This window comes from Myotis myotis, unplaced genomic scaffold (genome assembly GCF_014108235.1).
Source record: "Myotis myotis isolate mMyoMyo1 unplaced genomic scaffold, mMyoMyo1.p scaffold_m19_p_4, whole genome shotgun sequence".
NCBI classification, from domain to species: domain Eukaryota; kingdom Metazoa; phylum Chordata; class Mammalia; order Chiroptera; family Vespertilionidae; genus Myotis; species Myotis myotis.
This window is the reverse complement of record NW_023416346.1, coordinates 123,512,049-123,537,300: the sequence shown is the minus strand read 5'-3', so window position 1 is coordinate 123,537,300 and position 25,252 is coordinate 123,512,049. Positions and strand designations below refer to the sequence as shown.

General features: G+C 38.6%; 2 protein-coding genes across 7 annotated transcripts in view; both read left to right on the top strand.

Moving 5' to 3' along the window:
• NHS (NHS actin remodeling regulator) overlaps positions 1-8,111 on the top strand; it is a 52,941-nt gene extending 44,830 nt beyond the window's left edge. Inside the window, exon 8 of the mRNA XM_036304251.1 lies at positions 4,697-8,111. Coding sequence (XP_036160144.1) covers positions 4,697-5,306 — 610 coding nt within the window. The 3' untranslated portion in view covers positions 5,307-8,111. The remainder of the gene's footprint in view (positions 1-4,696) is intronic.
• A 1,596-nt stretch (positions 8,112-9,707) lies between these two features.
• Positions 9,708-24,377, top strand: SCML1 (Scm polycomb group protein like 1). Of its 6 annotated transcripts, none has more exons than XM_036305219.1 (8): positions 9,710-9,975; positions 12,703-12,848; positions 15,283-15,366; positions 15,834-15,908; positions 19,221-19,325; positions 19,724-20,249; positions 21,788-21,936; positions 22,653-24,377. In XM_036305219.1, the coding sequence occupies exons 2-8, from the start codon at positions 12,819-12,821 to the stop codon at positions 22,785-22,787; spliced, it is 1,104 nt and encodes a 367-aa protein (XP_036161112.1). In that variant the 5' UTR covers positions 9,710-9,975; positions 12,703-12,818; the 3' UTR covers positions 22,788-24,377. The 6 variants fall into 6 exon arrangements, with proteins under 6 accessions (XP_036161115.1, XP_036161114.1, XP_036161112.1 ...); XM_036305220.1 differs by having other exon boundaries at positions 9,710-10,038; XM_036305222.1 differs by having other exon boundaries at positions 9,708-12,848; positions 19,775-20,249.
• Positions 24,378-25,252: the final 875 nt, after the last annotated feature.

Here is a 25,252-nt window from a genome sequence, read left to right as displayed (position 1 = left end):
AGTTTTTTAAATCTAGGTTAGCATTTGTTTAGTATGTATGTATGTATGTGCAGCACAGTGTGTTGTTTTTTTGAAGGGAAAGTATTTTTTGAATATTTCCTTGTTCTTCTTGCGAATGCAATGCAATTCAAACTTGAAAGAAATATTTAACACAGAAATAGAAATCCAGTCATTCTAAGATAACTGCTATTAAATTTGGAGTCTATTCCTTCATATTTTCCCCATGTATAATAAACACATATTATATTCTAACTTGTGTATTTAATATTTTTTCTTTCTTTTAAAATATATTTTATTGATTTCAGAAAGGAAGGGAGAGGGAGAGAGAGAGAGAAACATCAATGATGAAAGAGAATCATTGATTAGCTGTCTCCTGCACAGCCCTTACTGGGGATCAAGCATGTGCCCTGACCGGGAATCGAATCTTGACCTCCTGGTTCATAGGTTGACCCTCAACCACAGAGCCACAATGGCCAGGCTCCTTTTATTTTTTTCAATTACAGTTAACATTCAATATTATATTAGTTTCAGGAGTGCAGCATAGTGGTTAGACATTTACATAACCTTTGAAGTGATCCTTTGATAAATCTAGTACCCACCTAGCACCATACAGAATTATTACAGTATTATTGACTATATTACCTATGTTGTAATTTACATTCCCATGACTATTTTCTAACTGTGAGTCTGTACTTCTTAACCCTTTCACATTTTCACTCAGCCCCCCAGTCTCCCTTACATATGGAAATAATCAGTTTGTTTTCTGTATCTGAGTCTGTTTCTGTTTTGTTTGTTCATTTATTTTGTTCTTTAGATTCCACATATAAGTGAAATCGTATGGGACTTGTCTTTCTGGGTCTGACTAATATCACTTAGCATAATATCCTATAGTTCCATCCATGTTGTCGCAAATGGTAATGTGTCATTCTTTTTTATGGTCAAATAATTTTCTATTGCATATATGTACCACAGCTTTTTTATACACTTGTCTATTGATGGGCATTTAGGTTACTTCCATATCTTGGCTATTGTAAATAACATTGCAATGAACATAGAGATGTGTATGTCTTTTCAAAATCGTGCTTTGGATTTTTTCAGATAAATACTCAGAAGTGGAATTGCTGGGTCATAAGGTAGTTCTATTTTTAATTCTCTGAGGAACGCCCACACTGTTTTCCATAGTGGCTGCACCAATCCCAAAATTCCAATTTGCAGTGCATGAGGGTTTCCCTTTTTTCCACATCCTTACCAACACTTGTTTATTGATTTATTGATGGTGGTCATTCTGACAGGTGTGAGGTGTTATCTCATTGTGGTTTTAATTTGCATTTCTCTGATGATTAGTGACGTTGAGTATCTTTTCATAAGTCTATTGGCCATCTTTATGTCCTCCTTGGATAAATGTATATTCAAGCCCTCTACCCATTTTTTAAATTATATTGTTTATTGTTTTGGTATTAAGTTGTATGAGTTCTTTGTAAATTTTGCATATTGACCCCTTATCAGATGTATCATTGGTGAATATCTTCTCCCATTCCGTAGGTTGTCTGTTTTGTTGATGGTTTCCTTTCAAGAGCAAATCAGGGACTTTGCTGTTTATGTTTTCTTCTAGGAATTTCATGGTTTGGGGTCGCATATTTAAGTCTTTAATCCATTTTGAGTTTATTTTTGTATAGTCTAGTTTCATTTTTTTGTATGTATCTGTCCAGTTTTCCCAACACCATTTATTGAAAAGACTGTCTTTACCCCATTGTATATTTTTGTATCCTCTGCCATAGATTAATTGAGCATTTAGGTGTGGGTTTGTTTCTGGGCTCTCTATTATGTTCCATTGATCTCTGTTTCTGTTTATGCCAGTACCATGCTGTTTTGATTACTATAGAGTTGTAGAATAGCTTGCTATCAGATAGTGTGATACCTCCAACTTAGTTCTTCTTTTTCAAGATTGATGTTTCTATTTGGGGGTCTTTTGTGATTCCATATAAAATTTTGGATTACTTGTTCTAGTTCTGTGAAAAATGCCACTGGTATTTTGATAGGGATTGCATTAGACCTATAGATTGCTTTGGGTAGTATGGACAACTTTTGTTGTTATTAATCCTCACCTGAGGATATTTTTCCCATTGATTTTTTTTCAGAGAGTGTGGAGGAAGGGAAGGGAGAGAGAGAGAGAGAGAGAGAGAGAGAGAGAGAGAGAGAGAGAGAGAGAGAAAGGTGAGAGAGACACATCAATTGGTTGCCTCCCACACATACCTTGACCAGGGCTGGGGATCAAACCTGCAACCCATGTACTTGCCCTTAACTGGGAATTGAACTGGCAACCCTTCTGTGCACGGGGCCAATTCTCTAATGACTTAGAAACACTGGCCAGGGTAAGGACATTTTTAAGAAAATATTTTTTATTGATTTCAGAGAGGATGGGAGAGGGAGAGAGAGAAAGAAACATCAATGATAAGAGAAAATCATTTATTGGCTGCCTCCTACACTCCCCACACTGGGGATTGAGACTGCAACTTGGGCATGTGTCTGACTGGGAATGGAACCATGACATCCTGGTTGATAGGTTGACACTCAACCACTGAACCAGGCTGGATGGGTGAGTATATTTTAAAGAAGTTAATCCTTCCTGTCCATTAGCACAATATATGCACGCATTTATTTGTATCTTCTTAAGAATGGTTTTGTTTTCTTGATAACTTACAGTGTACAAAGCTTTAAGAGATCCAGATGTGGTCTAGGTTTTCAGCTCCTTATAAAAAGTTGGTTCACTGATTAATACACTGTTGATGTTCCTAAGCAGCTATGGATAATGTTCTTTGCAGCTCCAAAATGGATTAAGTTATTTAAAAAGTCATGTAAGAATTTTTTAATTTAAAAAGCAGATAGAATAGTATAATGCACACAAGACCTTCCCTCCCCCCTCCACACACACAGACACACATATCCATCACCCAAGCCTGTAAACCAGAAACCTATAGCTAAACCTGTCTCATCCACAGTTCCATCTACTTTGCTCCTCTGGTATTCATTAGAATATCAAACATCAAAGCATTTTGTATCAGAGAGAGAGATTTAATAAAAGAAAGCTACACTTCTTCACTGTCTACACTCTAACCAAGACTCAGACAGCAGTATTTTCTTATACTAAAACTAGAGGCCCAGTGCACAAAAATTTGTGCACTCAGGGGGGAGGGGGGTCCCTCAGCCTGGCCTGTGCCCTCTCGCAGTCTGGGACCCCTCGGGAGATAACGCCCTGCTGGCTTAGGCCTGCTCCCGGGTGGCAGAGGGCAGGCCCAATCCCTAGGTGCAGCCCCTGGTCGGGCTCAGAGCAGGGCTGATTGGGGAGTTGGGGCGCTGCCCCCTGTCATGCACAGAGCAGGGCAGATCGGGAGGTTGTGATGCCACCCTCAGTCACGCTCAGGGTAGGGCCGATGAGGGGGTTGGGGCACCGCCCCCTGTCACACTCAAGGCAGGGTCGATGAGGAGGTTGCGGCGCCACCCCCTGTCACGCACAGAGCAGGGCCAATCAGGGGGTTGGGGCGCTGCCCTCTGTCATGCACAGAGCAGGGCCCATCAGGGGGTTGGGGCTCCGTACCCTGTCACACACAGAGCAGGGCCCATCAGGGGGTTGGGGCTCCGCACCCTGTCGCGCACAGAGCAGGGTCAATTAGGGGGTTGGGGAGCTCCCCGCTATCAGGCACAGAGAAGGGCTGATCAGGGGGTTGGGGCGCCTTCCCCTGTCACGAACAGAGCAGGGCGGATAGGGAGGTTGTGGCCCCGCCCCCTATCACACACAGAGCCACAGGGCGATCAGGGGGTTTGGGTGCTGCCCCCTGTCACGCTGATCCCGGTGCTGGGAGGTCTCTCAGCTCTGCTGATCCCAGTGCGAGGAAGCCTTGCGGCTCCGCTGATCCCGGTGCTGGGAGACATATTACCCTTTTACTATGTAGGATAGAGACCTGGTGCATGGGTGGGGGCCGGCTGGTTTGCCCAACTGCTCCTTTTTTTCTTTTTATTTTTTATTCTGGGCCAGTTTTAGCTCTGGCTCCAGCTCTGAGACCTCTGCTGCTGAAAGCAGGTATCTGGTTTGTTTGGGTTCTATAATCGAAACACTGTATCAACTCCAGCTCTGAGATCCCGGCTGGCTGAAAGCAGGTTTCTGGGGTTTTGTTTAGCTTCTATATTTGTTACAATGTTTCAAACTGCAAGCTCAGAGGCCGGCAGCGCAGGCGGGGAACGTTGGAGTCCTCCGTCACTGAAGCAAGCAAGCCTCATGTTAGTTTCAAGCTGCCTGGCTGCCGGCCGCCATCTTGGCTGGCAGTTAATTTGCATATCGCCCTGATTAGCCAATGGGAAGGGTAGCAGTTGTATGCCAATTACCATGTTTCTCTTTTATTAGATAGGATATCCCAATAAGTCCTCCTCTGGAACCTCTAGCCTCCACATTAGTCATTATTTGAAATAGTCATTTCCAAAATCTAATTTGTGTCCAATGGTTATCAGATAATTTCCCTCAAGTTGTAAGTGCTACAAGGGTAAGGACTGTATCCTACTCCTCATCGCCACAGCCCTAATACATAGTATCCAATCAGATAGGGTGCACCAAAATTCTCTTTAAGAAGATGTGTGAACGTGACTTAACAGTTTCAGTTTCATAAAAATGTAACTGAACTAAGATTCTTCCTTTTCTTAAAAGGTCTAAAAGGAAAGTACTTGGAAGAAAAGATTCTGGGGACATGTCTGTTCGAAGCAAATCAAGAGCTTCCCTTGGCAGCAGTAGCAGTAGCAACACTGGTTCCGTCACTTCACCCAACAGCAATGTGACCACCGCCAACAGCCAGAGGTCTCCTGGCCTCATCTACCGAAATGCTAAGAAGTCCAACACATCCAATGAAGAGTTTAAGCTGTTACTCCTCAAGAAAGGCAGTCGTTCGGATTCCAGTTATCGCATGTCTGCTACTGAGATTCTGAAGAGTCCCATCCTGCCTAAACCTCCTGGGGAGCTCACAGCCGAGTCTCCCCAAAGCACCCATGAGGCCCATCAGGGGACACTTGGGGCTGAGGCATTGTCCCCACTCTCTCCATGCTCCCCACGAGTTAATTCAGAAGGATTTTCCTCGAAGAACTTTGCCACCTCAGCATCAGCAAGGGTTGGACGTTCTCGGGCTCCTCCTGTGGCCAGCAGCAGCCGCTACAGTGTCCGCTGCAGGCTGTACAATGCGCCCATGCAGGCCATCTCTGAGGGGGAGACAGAAAATTCTGATGGGAGCCCACATGATGACCGATCCTCTCAGAGCTCAACATAGGTAGCCCGTGCTAGACTGGCTATCAAAGGCCAAAACCCTTAGTCTATGAGTATGGGGGAATAGAACAGAAAGCTAGGGAGAAGTCAGCATGTCACAGGGTACCATCACTTACTACCAATGAATTCCTAAATATTTGCTGGGGAAACAGAAGGTGGTTTAGTCTTTCTTGATTATTTTCCATGTTTTAAGTAGCTGTACTGTCTTTCATATTTTTCTTTAGCTTAGTTTGATTTACTCAATGCCATTCTTTTTGATAACATAGAATTTTAAAATGTCTGCTTTTCATGAAACCTAGAAAACAATTTTCCCAGAGCTGCCTATTCAGAAAAGAAAACCCTCACTGTCATAATTCTTAAAAAGATGAAATTACTCTGGAGGTTTGGTATTTTTTTACATTAAAATGAACTAAAGCAAAATTTAGAAGAAAGAACTACACATATGTAAATACCATATTTTTGATAAAAATGTGTAAATAGATTTATCAATGACAAGTGGACATGTGGCCAATTATCTACTGCACACCAACTGTTTATAGAACATAACAGATAAAGTGTAATAATTGTATTCTGTGAATACCATTTTCATATTAATTACCATATTTAAATGTCCACCAATATGATTTCTGCGTGATAAACCTCATATATGAATTTTAAACTAGTGAAATAAAGGAAATCTTGAGGTCATATACTGAAATGTGATTAATTTAAAATAAGGAATTCAGACCTAACTATTTTTGTGACAAATTGCAGCACCAAACAAGCTAATAGTAATTATCATGTGGCTATGATTTGCCATATGGTAATTTGGACAGAATGAAAAGCATGCTTTTGATTTTTTAATCAATGAGAGAAATAATCATTCTCAATACAAAACCCTGAACAACAACATTTGACAGTGTCCTTTAAACTTTAATTTTTCAATGAATTGCTTTAAAGAGAATGAGCAGGGAAAACTAGTTAATTTTAGATTATGTTTTATATTAGGCTCCCAGAGACATAAAAAGTCATAATCTAATGACTATAATTTTAAAACTCCTTAAACAGTCTAGAAATTAGTTCCAGGTTCTTTAACTAACAAAAATAAAACATAAGCATGCTACAGAGTTGTTGATTTATAAGTAAATACCTGCAATGAGTTTTCAGTGAAGCTTCTCTCTGTGCTGATGAGATTTGTGCTACCTAAAAATTAACAGAAATGACACTGTGAACAATGTAGTTGGGAAATAGGTATGTGTATATGCATTATTTATATTCACTGTTAAGCTGGGAATGGGGGACAGCTCTGGTTCACAATGCTACATACACCTGAGTTTTTGTCTGATTTTACTATATCTGCTTGATGGCAAAAGGGGAGGGGTGGTGGGTGGGAAAGGAAATGTCAGAGCAAGTGCTCTGATAAAAAATGAAGGCAGGGAAACAAGCTGAATTACTTGAAATTACTTGAATTTTCTTGTCTTAAGATGGAAAAAAATGTAGTTACAAGTTGAAATCTGCAAATAGTTTTTACACCTCTGATTTTAACATGAACTGATGTTAATGTTTGAAATGTCAGAAATATAAGTAGTTATATATTTAGAATATGTTTTGAATGGGAAAAGGTAGCAAGTGGAGATAACTAAGGAGGGATATGGCCTATAAAAGAATAGAATGCAATTAGAATGATAGAACATACCAGAGTTACCAAGAAATTGATATGCGTCTGGCTTTAAGCTTATGCAAGTGGCATTTGGGAAAGTAGGATGTGTGAAAAAGGGGGTGTGGTTTTGATTTCATTCATGCAATATGAAGGGAGAAACCTGGTCTAAGAAGATGGTGTATTTCAAAAGAAACACTTTCTAAGATGTTACAGATTGAGAATTAGAGAATCTGATTCTGTTGGGTTTTTTTGTTTGTTTGTCTGGAAAAAGAGAACAAGTCTGGCTTCTATTTGTTTTCACTATCAAATTGTGTTACTTAATTTCTTGTCATCCTTGTATGTAAAATGGGTGCAGGGGGTGGCGGGGTAGAGGAGGGAGAATGTGTATGTGTGTGTGCATGTGCACGTGCGTGCACACGCACGCTCTTGGGCTGGGATAGATAAGCTACCTGGTAAAGGGTACATTTGAACATTTATGAAATGTTATACTTTTTATTAAAAGAAATATGTTTGGGGTTTGAAAAAAATGTACCATCATTTCTCATTGGAACCCATGACTTAAGAAAACCAACATGGTTTGGCACCACATGGGAACATGAATATCTTTTTCTCATGCTTTGAAAAGTACACTTGGCAAAATTTTAAAAAATAAAGTTTTTAGACAAATGTGGTAAGAAACAGTCATTTCCAGTCACAATAGGTTATCTTTTGTAATTTTCATAAAAGCAGTTCGTTTGCAGTATGGCTTTGTGTAGTTAGGGGGGTTTTAAGTGTTAAGAAAGGTATGTGGGCTTTAAAAGTGATTCTAAATCTTGAATAGAAACATGAATTGGCTTTAATAAATGTCACCTTTTTATTATTGACATTAATTTAAGTAATGGTACCATGTATAGCTTAAAATACATATTGACTTGAATTGTGAGGCAATAAGATACCTTCTATATGTAATGATCACAGAACTAACCCTTATAATATAGTTTTACTTATTTTGTTTACTCTAAAAATCTATAGCAGAGTTTCTCTATTTTATATTTCATAGATTTAAAAAAACCCAAATAAAGATAGATTTTAAATTCACTGTGGAAAATACTATTGAGTAACAAACTGAGTAAAAAAAAAAAAAAGCAAGGAATTCCTTAGTAATCTGGAATATTCTACATGGCTTTGTTACATAGTATATAAAACCAAGACTTAGAGGCTGTCTTCAACATCACTGCCATCTTGAAGCAGGGTACACACATTAGGTATTGCAAAACACATCAATCCAAGTTTTCTTCTGTTGTTTGCACTGATGCTAATTTTTTGTGCTTTTAGGTTTATACAACATGTCTATGTTGTGTGGGTGATTTTTTTCCCTTACTCTTTGATTTTTTTTTTATGTTTTGGCTAAGTAGAGGACATGGACTAGTTATAGCAAACAAAACACACTGTTTGCTCTTGCCAAAGGTCAGTGAGTGAGTACATTTGCTGCAGTGGTAGCTGACTTAGAAAACTAGATCATGACAAAAAGATTTAAAACTATGATGTGTCACTATTTTGGTACTAGAACCAATTCATGCTGGCCGAAAAGACAATGGTTTATGGACTTGCATCCATTTTGTATTTTTGTAATATTTGTAAATATGAACTTTTTAAATTGTTGCAAAAAATGGTTTCTTTTGTAAGATGTTTTCAACGTTTACATTCAATTCAAGCCTTTGTATATTTTAGAGCTGTGCAACACTTTAAGTCTTGTATTTATTTTTAGTAAAAATGGTGACAGTTTCATTGTGAACCCCTTTAAAAAATGTACCAGGAAAGTTTGATTACCTAGAAAGTGTGTATTGAAACTGCAAATAAACGTGACTGCAATTAAATTGGTTTCTCTCTTCATTGTTATATAACTGCATTCTTGGGGTTTCACAAACACAAGCATTTTATACGAAACTGGACATAAAGGAGGGGAGACTACTATGGCAAAACTAGGAGCAAAATAATAATAATAATAATAATAATAATAATAATAATAGTGTTTCTACAATGGGCTCAAATCTTGCTTTGTATTTGAGAAGAGAAAAAACACATTTCCAATGTTGGGTACACTGTTCCGTAGCCCCTCTCTGGGCTAGGAAAAGATTTCTGGCTTTGAAATATTCACCTTTACTTCTGATAAGTACTCAGACTGTTCCACACTGTTCCTTCTTCCCAAGATGGGCAGCCTCAATATATATAAGACAATATGCCACTAAATAATGTCATGCAATCTTTATTACATAGCAAATTCTTGTGCCTGATAGTGTTCTAAGTGCTTTGCTTACTCCAACTCATGTACTCCCCACATTGTGCCCATTTTACAGATAGGGAAACTAAAGCACAGAGCGTTACCTGACTTGCCCAAAGTCACTAATGTTGGGGCTGAGATCCCAACCCAGATAATTTGACTCCAGGGTCAGTACTAGTACCAAACCACAATTACTAAGGTTGATAACTATGGCCCCGCCCCTCTCCCTCTCAAATTCCAATACTGATGAGCACACTTAGAATCCGGTCAAAGTGGACCTTAGAGGGAGGGGTAGGAGAGGAATGACGTTTCAAAGAAAGCTTCAAAGAACCAATCAGTGACAGTGGGAGGGCACAAGCCTAAGTGCCATATTCCCAAGAGCTGCCGCCACAAACCCGAGAGCTGCCTCCACAACCCCCCGAGAGCTGCCTCCACAATCCCCGAGAGCTGCCTCCACAAACCATCCCATGCGCATGCGCGAACAGCTCCTGCCCAGTTCCAGAAGCCCCTCCCAGCATTGGAGGTTCGCGCCTGCGGTATAGTGCAGGATTCTAACCCTTTTCCTGGGCGGTCACCCTAGCAACGTCCTGCTGTCCAATGCCCGCGCTTGTCTCGACAGTTGCTGGACATCACGTGGTCCTGCTCTGTTTCCGCATGACTTCGAGTGGCTCCAAAGGGTCTTCGCCATTGCATCCCAGAGGGACGAGCGCGCCACAGCTAGTCCGTTCCTGTGTCTTTTGGAGGCTGTTGTCACCAGATTTGTCACCAGGAAAGGTTTATCCAGCGATATTTCCCCTCTCCTTGAACTTTCTTGTCTTGGGTGTGGGTGAGAAAGCAGTTGAGTGATTTTAATGCCTTAGGAACTCCGGGGAGGGGTCAGGTGGGAAGTGAGAGGATTTGCGTGAGGGAAGAGGAAGAATTTGCTTTTCTGGAAGAACAAGTCTACACTTGAATTTCAGCAGCGCTGAGGTGGAGTGTGTGTGGGTAGTTCGGGCTGGTTCCCATTGCCGCCCCGGGATGCTGGGGCGTGTGAGCTTTTGTGATTTGGCCACTTTTTGAGTAGTTGTTGCTGACCTTCAAGGACGAGTTTATCTTTTTCATTCTCTTCCTTGGCATATCAAGACATTGTTTTTGAGGCTTTGATGGTAGCTGTGTTTGATCAAAGATGTGCAGCGTCACTCTTTTATTGTAAATACATAAATAAGGAAAAAGAAAGATGTAGGTTGTGCAAGGTCTTTTGAGAACTTTGTTGGGGATCGTTTCCCTCCTTCCCTACCTGGCTCTCCTGGAATTCAGACTAGAGTTTTAAACTGGTTTAACATTTATAATTAGTGATTGTTCAGTGTATTGACACAGTTTGTGTGTGTGTGTGTTTTAAATCCTCGCTCGAGGATACTTTTTACTTTTTTTTGCGAAAGAGAGAAACATTGTTGCGAGAGAGAGAAACATTGTTGCAAGAGAGACACATCCACTGGTTGCCTCCTGCCCTCACCCCCACCCCTGGTGGGGCAGTACATGACCTTGACTGGGAATCAAAACCTGGACTCTCTGTTGCGCAGGTCAACGCTTTAACCACTGAGCAACGCCTGCCAGGGCGACATCGTTTTGTTTTAAAACGTTTTGGATTGGCCTGGCTATTGTAATCTGCCCTGTTTTGCTGTGCATTCCTTGCAGTTTGTTTTCCAGTGAAAGGCCACTTTCATCCCTCACCACTGTGAAAAGTTGATGGCAAGTGAATGCCTTGTACCTTGGGAGCAGAATCTTCAAATGACTTTTGAAAAATGCCTTTGAAATATCTTTAATGTCTAAAAAAGTCATAAGAACTAGGTAGCTTTTTGGTCTTATGTTGTCAAGAACTTAGATTTTTTCTATTGTAAAATATGTATGAGCTTTATTTTTAAGTTAACTCATTTTGCAGGAGTTTGAATTTAATGGATTATGTTAACTAATTTTGCAAAATCTAATTATGGCTGAGCTCTAAGAAAATCTTGTGCAAACTAATTATTTACCTTGTGGGAAGAAATGAAAGGAAAACAAAGTTTATGCTTTGCCTGCTATGAACCAGATATGATGCTGATTGCTTAACTGTGTCATTTGGTCTTCACAGCCCTGTGGAGTAGATATTATTCCAGCTTTACAGATTAAGAAATTAAGACACAGAAAGATTAAATACCTGCCAAAAGCAAAATATCAAATTTTGCAATTTGGTCTTGGGCTTGAGTATTTCTTAAAGCCCAGTTATTTTTCCTGTGCCCTGGTACTTCAAATTTGTTTATAATAAATGGTTGCTATATCTGCAATGTCCAGATGCAAAGTGAATCTGATTTACATGTTATAACCCTGAGGATTTGTTGCATGTTACACATGTGTTCCATGATGAATAGTTGGGAGGATGCTGTGAATACCCAAATAATAAAATAATAGTAGCCAACAGTGGGTGCCTTTGCTATACTAGTCATTGTTCTAAGCATTTAATCCTCATAACTCCATGAAGCTTGTACTAATTTCTGGCCTTTACACAATGTTATGGTTGTGAGATTTGTCCTTGTGCATAGCAATAGTTAATTTATTCTCATTGCTGTGTAATCTTCCTTTGTTCAAAACATCACAGTTTAATTGTACATAGCTTGTTATTACTTGTATCAGGAAAAATAAACATAGTATAAAATAATAAAATTTGGTTGAAGTTACAGCTCAAATTAGATATATTTTATAACTGCATATTTCCCACAGTATTAGCCTACATTTATCTAACTTGAGACTTAATTCTCCCTTCATTCTGACTGTCATTATGGTCTGGCTCTGGATGGATAAATAGAATTAGCACTCTCATGTATGTCCCCCTTCTAGTGCCATGATGCCAGCCAGGGTTCAAATCCTTACTACAAGATATGATATGATTGCATTGCATTCCATGTTTTTTTCCTATTTGCAGTTAAATGACCCAGAATCATAACCAAGCCTACACAATTCTGAAAGATCTTCAGCTGATAATTTTATATACATTTATTTAGGTTTAATATGAAATTTGACTATGGAAGCAATCATAATCTTAGAGCTGAAGTGACTTTAGGGATAATCTCAGCCAGTTTTCGCCAGTCAGATGAGAAGGCGGTATCTCAGGTGGTCTGCCCAGCCCACACCCTGGTGGAGACCCAAGGTGGAGCAGACTCCTGACTCACATTTGAAGGCCTGCTGGAGTTCCTTTACAAAAGCAGTTAGGAATCTTAGGAATCATGTTGCCTTGTTTCCAGCATTTAACCTGTAACCTTTAAATTGTGAAGCATTCAGTTCACAATTTGGAATTGTGTTTGATCTTGATTCTCATTTCTATGCGTGGTCAATGTAGTTCTTCAAGCTTTAAAGGTTTATTCTAAATCACAAACAGGAAAATTCTAAAATTCAACCAGGACTCCAATTTGAGTTGGTTTGTGAGAACATATCCATACTAAGTTTATTAACGTAGTATGTAAAGTAACATTTTTATGCATTACTTTTCAGGAATAGAAGGCTTATCAGTCCTAGGTGACCAAGAAGTTTCACAAATAAACCCTCCAGCAAGTTTAAAAATAATTAGGTCCAACTCAGAGAGGTGAAGTTGCTCCTATTGCGCAACGATGTCTAGCTGCTCCAGTGAAGTTGATGTGGTTTGTATTTCAAATTGAAAAAAAATGTGTCCTTGTTCTTTTCATTGTGCTCTATTTCTTTTCTCAATTGAATTTAATTTCAAGCAGAGATTGTAAGTATTTAGTTCTTGACAGTAATCTATAAAGTTGCTGTGAACATTCATGTACAAGTATTTTGTGAACAAATACTAACAGTTCTTTTGGGTAAATGCTCAGGAATTGAATTGCTTGATTATACGGTTGATGTAATTATAACTTTACTAGAGGCCCAGTACAAGAAAATTTGTGCACTGGGGGGGGGGGATCCCTCAGCCCGGCCTGCTCCCTCTCACAGTCTGGAAGCCCTCAAGGGATGGCCTACTGATGGGGAGGAGCAGGCCTAAGCCACAGTCTGTTCTCCCTCTGCAGAAGGTGACTTGCTTATCAGGGGAAGGCACTGCCCCCATCACTCCCTCACTGCTGCTGCCTCTGGCCTCCCTCTGTGGGAGGTGACCAGGCCGATCAGGGGAAGGCAACACCCCATCATGCCTCTGCTGCTGCCACTGCTGGCCACGAGGCTGCCTGAGCCTCGGCCCTCACAGCCACTGCAGCTTGCCTGAGCCTGGGCCCTCACAGCCACTGCAGCTTGCCTGAGCCTCGGCCCTCACAGTGGCAGCCATCATCCATGGCTTGCCTGAGACTCAGGCCGGCCCTGGGCAGTGGCTTGTCTGAGCCTCGGGCCGGCCCTGGCAGCAGCAACCACCATCGGTGGCTTGCTTGAGCCCTGGGCCAGCCCACCATCGGCGGCTTGCCTGAGCCTCGGGCCGGCCCTGGGCAGTGGCTTGCCTGAGCCTAGGGCTGGCCCTGGGCAGCAGTAACCACCATTAGGGGCTTGCCTGAGCCTTGGGCCAACCCTGGGCAGAGGCAGCCGATGCACCTCCTGGTCAGTTCCCCGCCCAGAATGCAGCATCAAGTCCCCACCCACCCACGTGCACCTTGCAGCTCATACAGTCCTGCTCACCTGCACGCGTCCGCTGCGCATGCAGCCTCCTGGTGATCACTCGCTGCGGCATGAGGGCGTCAGGGCATGAGGGCGTGACAACCATGTAGGCTTTTATTAGTATAGGTAAGAATCTGCCAAACGGTTTTTTAGAATGTTTATGGTCTTGTACATTCTGTCACATTGTATGTTTCTTGATCCCTGAAGTTGAATACAAAAATATTTTTAAGGTATATATATAATTTGGCTCAAGAGAAAACACATTATTTACATAAGGGTGTAGATATTACTGCCACCTAGGTGGTATAGGCAATTTTTTAACTTATATCAGTCCTAACACTTTTTATCTTTGGAAATAATGTTAACTACCTACAGAGTCCATTTTTTTTTCTGACATAATTATGTGAAAGCACTTGGGAAAGCATAAGGCACAATACAAGGGTAAGATGGTAGATTTTTATAGGTACTAATCTATAGTAATTCCATATTATTTTGGTTATATCTTTTGAAACAGACATGCATAGCTTTAAAGTATGCTTATTTTAAAATTATTCCTATAGTTCATTCTTAAAATAGAGTTATTAAATGAAATTTAATGGTTATCTATTTATTTAAAACATTCCAAAAACATTTTAAGGTGCTCTAGAGATTAATTTATCAAGAAAAAGGTGAAAAAATTCAGAAGTACAGATTGGTAGTTACTAACTAGTCATAGGGATATAAAGTACAGCATAGGAAATATAATCAATATTACAATAACTATGTATGGTGTCAGGTGGGTACTAGAAATATCAGGGTGAATACTTTGTAAAGTATATGATTGTCTAATCACTATACTGTACACCTGAAACTAATACAAAATAATACTAAATGTAAACTGTAATTGAAAAAAAATTAAATTAAAAAAATGCTTCTGGAAAGAAAAAAAAAGCCTCGGTAAAAAATTATGTAGAAGTACCTAGAATTGAAGATGTTTTATGATTATTGCTTTACTAGCAATAATTAACTTATATGCTATGGAATAAAACAAATTGTTTTTAATCAGAAAAATAAGGATTTAATAAAAAGTTTTTTAAAAAGAAATAGGTACTTAAGTGTTTACTATTATGTCCACAGAGTGGCACTGTTGGATGGTTTAAAAATCAAAAGCCATGTAACATGGTTGTTTGTGGTTAGAAATATTTGCTGTTATAGCAGTTCTGGTGCCAAATTACTAGAAGACTAGTCTTTCTACCCTGAGGTACACAGAGGCTGAGCTTGATATAAATAATATCTTAAGTGTAGTTGGGTTAATGAGAAAATAATTTTGCAAGTACATCTTTTCTTTACTCATAACATTTATTTACAATGGGCAAAGGTCCTTTAATACCACAGATAGGATTTTGGAGTTTCTTTAAAATGAAATTGAAGCCCTCAATTTTTCTTTCATTTCCATCTTTCATGTTTCCTTTTAATTTATTAATAAATCTTCCTTAGGTACGAACTCGAATCACTACTTGTGATGATGATAATGGCATTCTTTATGCATATCAATCAAAGGCTATATATGCCAATGTAAATGTAAGTAATAATTGCCACTTGCCAAATATAACACAACCGTTTTAAAGACAAATATTTAAATTCTTCATATACTATAGACCACCTCCAAACCACCCTCAAGAAATTACTCTCTCCTAAATTTTTTTGCCCCCTTTCATTAGACAATGAGCATTTAACCATTTTACTTCCCTTTTTCTTATATAGTAGGAAATTGAGAGCAAAACTGATTTTCAGTACAAAACTCTAAATGTAGGTCCTTCTGATGTAATAAATTATTTCCTTACTCTCTCTCTTAATTAGTAGTAATCGTTTCTATTATATTAATGTGGGTTTTTCTTTTATTTCAATTCCGCTTTATATTAAGACTTCCGAAATTCTAAAAAGTTAGTGAAAAGTAAAAACAATGTAATTAAAGTGTTTTTTATCATTTATGTTCAGTTTGGCTCTTACAGAAGTAAATCATTAATACTTAACATTTAAAATCTTAGCAGCAAAATGTACAGGCTGACACATCCCATGAAGAGCACCGAAAAACAATTGTGGATATCCTGAGTCGTTGCCAGGTACAGAAGTTCTGTCTGTCAAATGTAGTTTTTTAAAGTATTAAGCTGAACTTCTCTTTATCATATAAAGCATATAATTAGTTGACATTTCACTGTATTAAATTGTGACTATTATCCCATTGTGATCATTTTTAAAAATTCCTAGTTCAAATAGCATCTGTAGGTGAAAAATTTGAAATACCAATATGTAGATTTTATAGCTTTTTTTTTTCAAAAAAGCCCTTAACTGATCAAATGTAGGTATGTCCCTTTCATCTAGATTGTTCAATATTTAATTTCTCCAACATGCTCTTTCTAAAGAAATTGGCTGATTTGGATGAAGTTTAGAATATGCCTAATGCATTTCAAGAAATTTAAATTGAAAGAAAATGGCAGCCTACTTATTTTAAAAGAGTATATCTTACATAGTTTTGAGGGGATTTTGTAAAAATTAGCATGTTGGTAGAGATTGATAGATACATGTAATTATCAAGGATTTTGTGAGCTGCATACCCTAGAGGTAATATACATTTATAAAAAATAAATGTTTTTTTAACATACCAAGTGTCTTTAATAAAATGAGTTAACATACTTTGAAAAGTAAAGAATATTTATGTGAGTCTTTATTATTTTTATTACTGAGAACAGAAGTAAATGCTTAAAGGGGACATAGGTTCTGATTTTGAGTAGGGCTATCCCTGGCCTGCCTTACGTAAGTATTTATGAAGACCTAGGTGGACAGTGCTCTGCCAGGGTCTTCTGAGCAATTGTGCAGGATGTGGTGGGATGTAGCATCTAGGATAAGAAATGCTCAGGTCCCAAAGTCACAGGCCTGGAATGGGCCATAGGGATCCACTCTATTTCTCCTAGCGGGCCAGCTCTCTCCTTTCTTCAACTCCTTACCTTCCCAGTCTAGACCACATGGTGCAGCACTTCTAGCTTTTCTTTTTTATTCTTGCCCAGCATCCTCTTTAGTAAAACCCCCAGCCCTGTGCTGGCTGAGAATCAGAGGGGAGAGCCTCTGCTGGGACCTGTCCACTGCCTGGTAATCCTTCAGCAGCTCTCTAGTCAGCTCCTTCTCCCATATCCCTACAAGCTCCAGACACCCCAATTTTTGCTTCTTGTTTAATGGAGAAAATGGGGGACATGGAGCAGAAATCCTCTCCAAGTTCTAATTCCTCTCCCCACAGCCAACAAACTTTCCTGGATCCATTCCTCTTCTGATGTCTTCCTTGTAAGACTAAGACCTCTGCTGGTTTCCTCTGACCCTCTTTCCCCGTGTTCAGACGCTTTCCTTAGTGGGCCATCCCTCTCTCTCCTGTATCTTCAGCCTCCATGTCTATCACTCAGAATATTCTCCCACAGTATACAAAATGACTTCTTTTAGCCTCCCATCCTTCTTTTGCTGTCATCCTTCCTGTGTCCTTCCCTTAATAATCCAGCTCTTTGAATGTCAGTTATGTTCACTATCTAAACATCTGACTTCCTGTTTTCTCTCTGGGTATTATTTTTTTAATTGTTTTATTGCTTAAAGTATCACAAAGAGTATTACATATGTCTCCTTTTTTTCCCCCGCCCTTGACAATCCCCTGGCCTCCCCTACCCCCCAGTGTCTTATGTCCATTGGTTATGCTTATATGCATGCATACAAGTCCTTCGGTTGATCTCTTACCCTCCCCTCCTACCCCCCAACCCTCCCCAGCCTTCCCGCTGCAGTTTGACAGTCTGCTCGAGGCTGCTCTGCCTCTGTATCTATTTTTGTTCATAAGTTTATAATGGTCTTTATTATCCAAAAATGAGTGAGATCATGTGGTATTTTTCCTTCATTGACTGTCTTATTTCACTTAGCATAATGCTCTCCAGTTCCATCCATGCTGTTGTAAATGGCAAGAATTCCTTCTTTTTTACAGCAGCATAGTATTCCATCGTGTAGATGTACCAGTTTTCTAACCTGTTTGTCTACTGATGGGCACTTAGGCTGTTTCCAGATCTACCAACATGGGTTAGGTCTTGCTCTTCTGTGTACACTTAGCCTTCTGTTCTTACCTGTGCCATAATAGTCAAGTATTAAATATTAATATCAATATTAATATAGATAGATGATTGAGTGTCATTGGACCAATCATCAGGTAGTATTATGATGTTAGTATGAACATAATGCCATAGAACCTTATTTTTTTCTCAAGAGAGCTCAGAGATATTTTTATCCTGATTCTATACATGAGGAAAGTGAAGCACAGAGAAGTTAAGTAACTTCACAAAGGTCACAGAGCTAATAAGTGTCAGAACTCTAGTATTTAGATTCAACCTTGTTCCCCTAGAGCCTGCACTGCTTACCTAGTGCTATAGGCCAATCAATGGGTCTCACACTTGATCGGACATCAGAATGACCTGGAGGGCTTGTGAGAACAGACATTGCTGCCTCCACTCTGAGTTAATAGGTGTGGGGTAGGGCATTTTGCATTTCCAGTAAGAGAGTATTGATGCTGCTGGCCCATGGTCCACACATTGAGAACCCTTCTCCAGGCTGCTACTCAGTTTCTCTCTTGAAAGCATCTCTTTACTTTGCTCTCTCTCCAGTTAAAATAGGAGTTCCTTAGGACAGGAATTGTTTGTTTTTTCTTAATGACCATGTTTCCAGCATCTAGCAGAGTAGTTCTGACAGGTGGTAGGCCCTCAATAAAAGTTTATTAGAATGAGTGAATGAGGAAATGGCTCTGGCCTATTATTTAAGTGTATTTTTTGCCTGAATGAAATTTCTGTGTATGCAAAATTTCTCAGGTTCTGTTTGTCACATACTTGATTGGCATATAGGGATGTGTATTCACAGATCGTTAATTGTATGTTGTAATTGTTGATTGCATGATTTAAAAATGCTTTGAAGGCAAAAGTCACATCTGATATATTTGGCTCACTGTTCTTTCCAGACTGTAATGTGCACTGCCTATTAGTTCATGTCATCATATGGAAAGAGGTTCTTTGACTTTTCAGCAGATTTGAAAATTTCTTTCCTAAAATAGCACCTTCTTTGATATAAAATGAGTCCATCATAAATGTGATGGGTTATAGGAATTGTGCTACATGTACTTCATAATTGATGCTTCCGAAAATGCCTATATGACATGGAGTAGTTGCGTAGGAGGTTGGCACTCCTTATGTCAGCCATCTGTGATCTCTGCCAGCAACAACTAGGCGTCAATTGGAAAGGAAGACATTTCTGATGGCTTGTGAACTTTCTTTTATCCTAGCAGTCAAAATTTGGCTTAATAGTATTTTCTTATATGTTAACTTTTCTTTTAACATAGAACCTACTAATAAATTGTATTATTATAGGTCATCCAAGATGCTATTCAAAAGCTGGATAAGAAGTTTAATATCATTCATAAAAAGGTTGCAAAAATTTACCGTTTTCGTACAAAATTAATCTGGCAAAATCGGGTAAGTGTCATAAAAATATTTTCACAACTATAATAAACCTCTGGTTGCTGAAATTGCCTGTCAGTTAGAAGTGAGAGAACTAATAAGTCTGTGAGATTGCAAGGCTGATCATACTTGTAGCAACAGATGGGAGGAGACTGGACTTCTAGGAAGAATGCTGAAGTTTAGGTTTGAGAAATGTATGAAAATGGGTATTTTTATGTTTGTAACCAGAATGTACAAACTGCAATTAAAAGGTAGTATTAAAGAGGAATAAAAATCATATAATCAAATAGAACATTACTTTTTAATAATAGAATGCAATGTTGCGTGGATAATAAATATTAATGTCTTTACTACTTTATTTACTTTTTGCTCACTCACAATTGGTTTATTATGCTGGGTTTCTGTCATTTCAGAAGCCACTTGGATATGCATACAAACATTATACTTACCTGCTTTCTCGAAAGGTCAAATTGCAGAAAAAGACGAAGGATGTGTCTCTTCCTGCTTCATTGTCTTATGCAGCAAGTTATAGCCCAACTACACCAGTAAGAAGACCAACATATGATTCCCAGAGCAACATTGCAGGAACATATGGCTCATCACAGGATTCCATAATGCGTGATTACAACACTGAAGAGACGCGTCTTAGCCAGAGTCCAAAATTCCCTCCCGTCTACACACAGGAAGATCCACCATATTACGCTTCCAATGAGCGAGTGCAGCGCTCCCCTTGCATGTCCTCCTTTGGTAATCAAGGGTCTCACAGCTCCACCAATGTCTTCTCAGCTGCCCAAGCTTCCACATCAGTACCTGCAGCTATGCTGGAGCAAGGCAAATCCAATCTTGCATACAACCCTGAGATGAGGGCTTATCCAGCTTTGCAGGAAAGGGATTGCCTGGGTCATGACACCTCATCTTCCTGCATCCCAGCCATTGCCCGTAAGTGTGAAAAGGCATATTTATTACAAGTAGCACTATTTAGCCTATATTCCTCAACATACTTGGTGCAAGCTAGTGGAAGCTGTTCATTTCCTATTTGAGAGCTGGTTTGAGGTGATATTCATAATGATGACTAAGATTTATTAAGTGTCTTTTATGTATCAGACACCGCTAATCAACTGACATGCCTCTTCACTAATACTCACAATAATCCCATTGTGAGTATTTTTAAAAAATATATTTTCATTGATTTCAGAGAGGAAGGGAGAGGGAGAGAGAGATAGAAACATCAATGATGAGAGAGAATCATTGATCGGCTGCCTCCTGCACACCCCCAAATGGGGATGGAACCCGCAACCCGGGCATGTGCCTTTGGCCGGAATCGAATCTGGGACCCTTCAGTCCACAGTCCGACACTCTATCCACTGAGCTAAACCAACTAAGGCCATTGTGAGTATTTTTATATTTTGTTTTTCTTTACCTTTTTCCTAGGTAAATACTCAGAACGCTCTTGAAATGGCCAGAGCCAGGATGATAGGAAAGAAAAGATACACCTTTGGCTAATTTACACATAAGAAAGATCAAAATTGTATTGATGGTCTTTGGTTAGAGAAACATTTTCCTAGGGAATTACAAAACCCACTTCTGTTATCACACACAATAGAGATTTGAGTGCTCTGGTTGAGAAAATGAATATGTCTACACACAGAGAAATTTCACCATGACTTAGTGAACATCACAGCTAAAACTTTTTGAGGTATGAGCACTGCAGTTGTTTCATGTCTTTGTTATTTTTCAACATATAAACCTCAATCAAAATAGCTATTGCTGTGTAGTTAAACTCAAAAGAAGTATTGAATATAGTGTTGAAGTTACTTCTGACCTAGCTAAGAATAAAATCATCTTGTTTTCTTCAAAATTCAGATAAGTAAGCCTTGAAAGGCAGGAATTTAAAGAGTAAAACGATGCTTAAAATATCTATAGTGAATATATAGGAAGGATTCAGTAAAGAACTAATTTGGTTCTCAAAGATATGGGGTTTTTGAAATTCATTTATTAAAGTGAATACATTTAAAAAATTAGAAAGTTTAATTTGGGGGATTTCCATTGTATTTAGCTGATAAAATAAACCTAATCTAGACAGATCAATAAGAAATAAATTCATTGAAATACTTAGAGAATAATAGGTTAGCTTAGATTAACCTATTTAACCCAAGTAACAGATCTTTTGCTATATTTGCCTGTGGCCAAAGAGACCTCAGATTGCTGTCTGTTTTATGAGTTTTGAAGCTTTACAGTAACTTCAGAAGCTGCTGCTGCTGTTCGTGGGCAGTCAGATGGGCCACTCATGGGTACCCATCTTCATATCATCTTTATCTAAGCTTTCACTGGATTTTGCACTTGGAGTCTTGGGTCCTTGCTAGGGTACCTAGCAGATGGTTCCAGGAGTGAGGCCTTTACTCTCTACCTAACATCTCTTCTTTCAGGATAATGATCAGGTCAAGTATGATTTGTTTCACCTCTCCCCTTCATTGAAGCTTCAGGTTCATCAGTTAAAACTGACCAGTGTGTGGTACAAGACTTCCCTGATGACCCTTCAACTTGGACAGTAGATGAAGTGATCCTGTTTCTACAGCATTTAAATCCTGAGATATTCGCCCCCCTTGCCAACACCTTCAGGCATCATGTAATGTATTTTTTTATCCCATTTTCCTGCCTTTGAATGACCTCTGTGCAGGCTCTTCAGTTTGATACTGATTAGTGTGGATGGTAAGGGAACTGCATGTGTGAGAAAGGTTACTGTGCTCAAAGTTAGATCCTTAAGTTGTAGAAGCTTTATTTGTAATTTAAATGGCTACCTGAGTACCTAAAATATAACAAGTCTTCAAGTTCTCAAGATGATTCAGCATGGTCACTCTCAAGTGTCTTCTCCTTTGTATTGACAGCTATGACACCACACAAGGGTGTCCTCCTTGTTATGCATATTTACAGTTTGCACTGATGCTGCTATACTCATATTCCCAGCGTTTCTTAAAAAATTAATGACCATCTGAAATTTATTTCTGCCATTCATAGCTTTTATTCTTTTTCTCATAGCTATGCAGTATTTTATTCAACATACAGTACTTAAAATTAGGTAGTTGGACACTTAGGACATTTTTAGGATATTGGGTTAAATATAATTCTTAAAATTTGAAGTAAATTTGTAAAGGATCGAATGATGCTTCAGCTGTACAAATTATATCTTTAATAGTTTTCAAAGAGCATATGCATGTTCAGAGAATATACAACTGGAATGAGCTGCCCTCTAATTGATGTTACATGTTCTTATATATAAAGAAATGACCATTCTGATAAAATATGAAAGCATTATTAGTTATTCTAATTTCCTTCTTTTTGTAGGACATTGATGGGTCAGCTCTGCTACTGCTCCCGAGTGATATTATGATAAAGTATATGGGAATTAAGCTGGGGACAGCTCTGAAGTTGTGCCACTACATCGAAAAGCTTAAAGCACACAAAGGCATTGATTTTTGAAAAAAAAGTTTGTGTCGATTTACATTAGACTTAATTCTGGAAGACCAACGCCATCTCGATGTAAAATCATTCCATTGCCCTTAGAAATTTTTGTGTTGTAGAAGGTTCCTCTAAAATTTTGTTACATCTAGAATTGCAGAACTACACTGCAGTTCATTCTGTTTGTTTAGAAACTGTTTAACACATTACTATCAGCGTAATCAAATTAGTAATTGGTTCTTTATATCTTTTTGTTATCATTGTATAGATAAAAATATACTTCATATGAGAAACACTTTTGATTTCAGTTGATGTTTATATATAGAGCCAAAACAGCTAAATCCCAAAGAGGAAGTATCAGGGATTGACAAGTTCTCTAATAAAATCCATGAGAAGTTTTCCTTAGAAGAGAATTCAAAGATGCACCTACAGATATCATCTCTTTCTCAAATATTTTGTGTCTGTTATAACAGTGTTCTGTGCATGTTCTATCAGTTTTCTGAAAGGGAATAGCCATGTAATTTATTTCCCTTTTGCTATTATTTCTCTCTATATTGTATTTGTTCATATTTAAAGAAAAAAGTAACCTTATAGGATTTCATAAAGTGTTCTTACCAGTTTTTTGATAAATTATAAGATAGAATGACTCTTTTATGCAATAACTCTTATACTACAAGGTGGTTTGGGTGAAGTATGGTTTTATTCTTCTCCATTAAATTTACCTGTTATTTTAAAACTTTAAAATATCTTGCCTAATCTTAGATATTTAACTAGCAATTTATCACTCACATTTCTCTCTGAAGTTTACTGTGTCCAAATTTTAAAAAAATGCATATTCATATAGATACGGTTTTATATTTATATTTTATTCTATAGCTGAAGTATGCACACAAGTGAATTTTTTTTAATTTAAAATGGCACTTTCCACTTCTATATATAGTGAGATGTTTTTATTCTGTAATTAATATGTACTTCATTTGCCATCACAAGTACCTCTTAGCTCACTCAGGGTTTCCATAAGGAAGTTCTCTGTCCTGTGTAGTATATCTAGTTCATTTACTTTCTGAGCCATTTATTCTATTAAACGTTGTAAGGTACATTAGGTTGGATTTGTCATTTTAGACTTTATTTTAAAAATTAGAACTTTCAAGTAAAACATGCTCATTGTTATTATTTTGTTATTTATTACATTGTTATATTGTATTGCATTTGCTGTAATATTTATAAGCTATAAGAATTGGTGCTAACTGTATTAGTCATTTGTTGTAAATGCAATAAATGTTTGCCAAGGGCCAGCATGAACATTTCCTTTATAGAAAACCAAGTGTCCTTTACATTTAAAAACAAATGCAATGATTTATTAGGCATATGTGATCTAAAGAGTGGTTTGATCTTTGTTATTCCTTTTGTGTTATAAGACAAGATTCTAATTTACACTTTTAATCTCTCAAATTGTTTGGGTGAAGATGCTGTGTCCAGTTGAACAGTCCTCAGATATTTATACAAATACTATGTTTTACAGTTCTCACTTTTATTATTTTTTATTTAATATTTTTATTCAGAAAACAGTTCTCACTTTTAAAATATAATAAAGTTAAATAACTGCAAAAACTGGTGTCAGAACCTCAGTTGTGATTTGCTTTCACCTCGTTACATTTATGTATGAATTGGGTATATTGAAAAAGCAGCAATCTAGTCAGTTTGTGGTTTTATATGTCCAAATACTTGAGTTTAACACTTGACCTCATTCCATGGGTGAACAGATTCATAGGGGCAAAGGGCTGGTCTCTTGCAGGAGCCTTAAATGAGAACAGGGGAACAGTCAGAAGTTAAATCAGTGAGCTTTGTCTGTGCTCAAAGCTTTAGTTACTTGCAATGTTATTGATGAAGCCAGCATGCTAGAAAATGCCAGTGCCCCAGATATTGCCTCACCTGAGTTCATCTGTCTGGTGATTCTGGATGCTCTTTTACCAGCAGGGGACAGAAGCTGCACTGTCTCTCTGCCGTCAACTCTCCCAGCTTACATGCTCAGAAGGCCTTAGAGCAGCGGTTCTCAACCTGTGGGTTGCGACCCCATTTGGGGGTCGAACGACCCTTTCACAGGGGTCGCCTAAGACCATCCTGCATATCAGATATTTACATTACGATTCATAACAGTAACAAAATTACAGTTATGAAGTAGCAACGAAAATAATTTTATGGTTGGGGGTCACCACAACATGAGGAACTGTATTAAAAGGTTGTGGCATTAGGAAGTTTGAGAACCACTGACCTAGAGGCTCAGAGTTGTGGTTTTTCACCTTCAGTATCTGACTCCTCAGCCCACCCACCCCAGGAGCTGCTGCTAGGTGTCTGGGAACCCAGAAACTTTCTGTTGTTGCTTCTCAGCAGCCTGTTCTATACTTCACTGGAGGCCACATGGTCATAATAGGTTCCAGGGGTGGTGCTCCAGTGACTGGAATAGGGCATCCATTTGCTGTCTGAGA

Bases quoted from the DNA above. Each gene is read 5' to 3' on its own strand.
- SCML1 (XM_036305219.1), top strand. From the start codon at position 12,819: ATGTCTAGCTGCTCCAGTGAAGTTGATGTG. The intron at 12,849-15,282 runs GTTTGTATTTCA...AATCTTCCTTAG, and splicing joins GCTCCAGTGAAGTTGATGTG to GTACGAACTCGAATCACTAC. The intron at 15,909-19,220 runs GTACAGAAGTTC...GTATTATTATAG, and splicing joins ATATCCTGAGTCGTTGCCAG to GTCATCCAAGATGCTATTCA.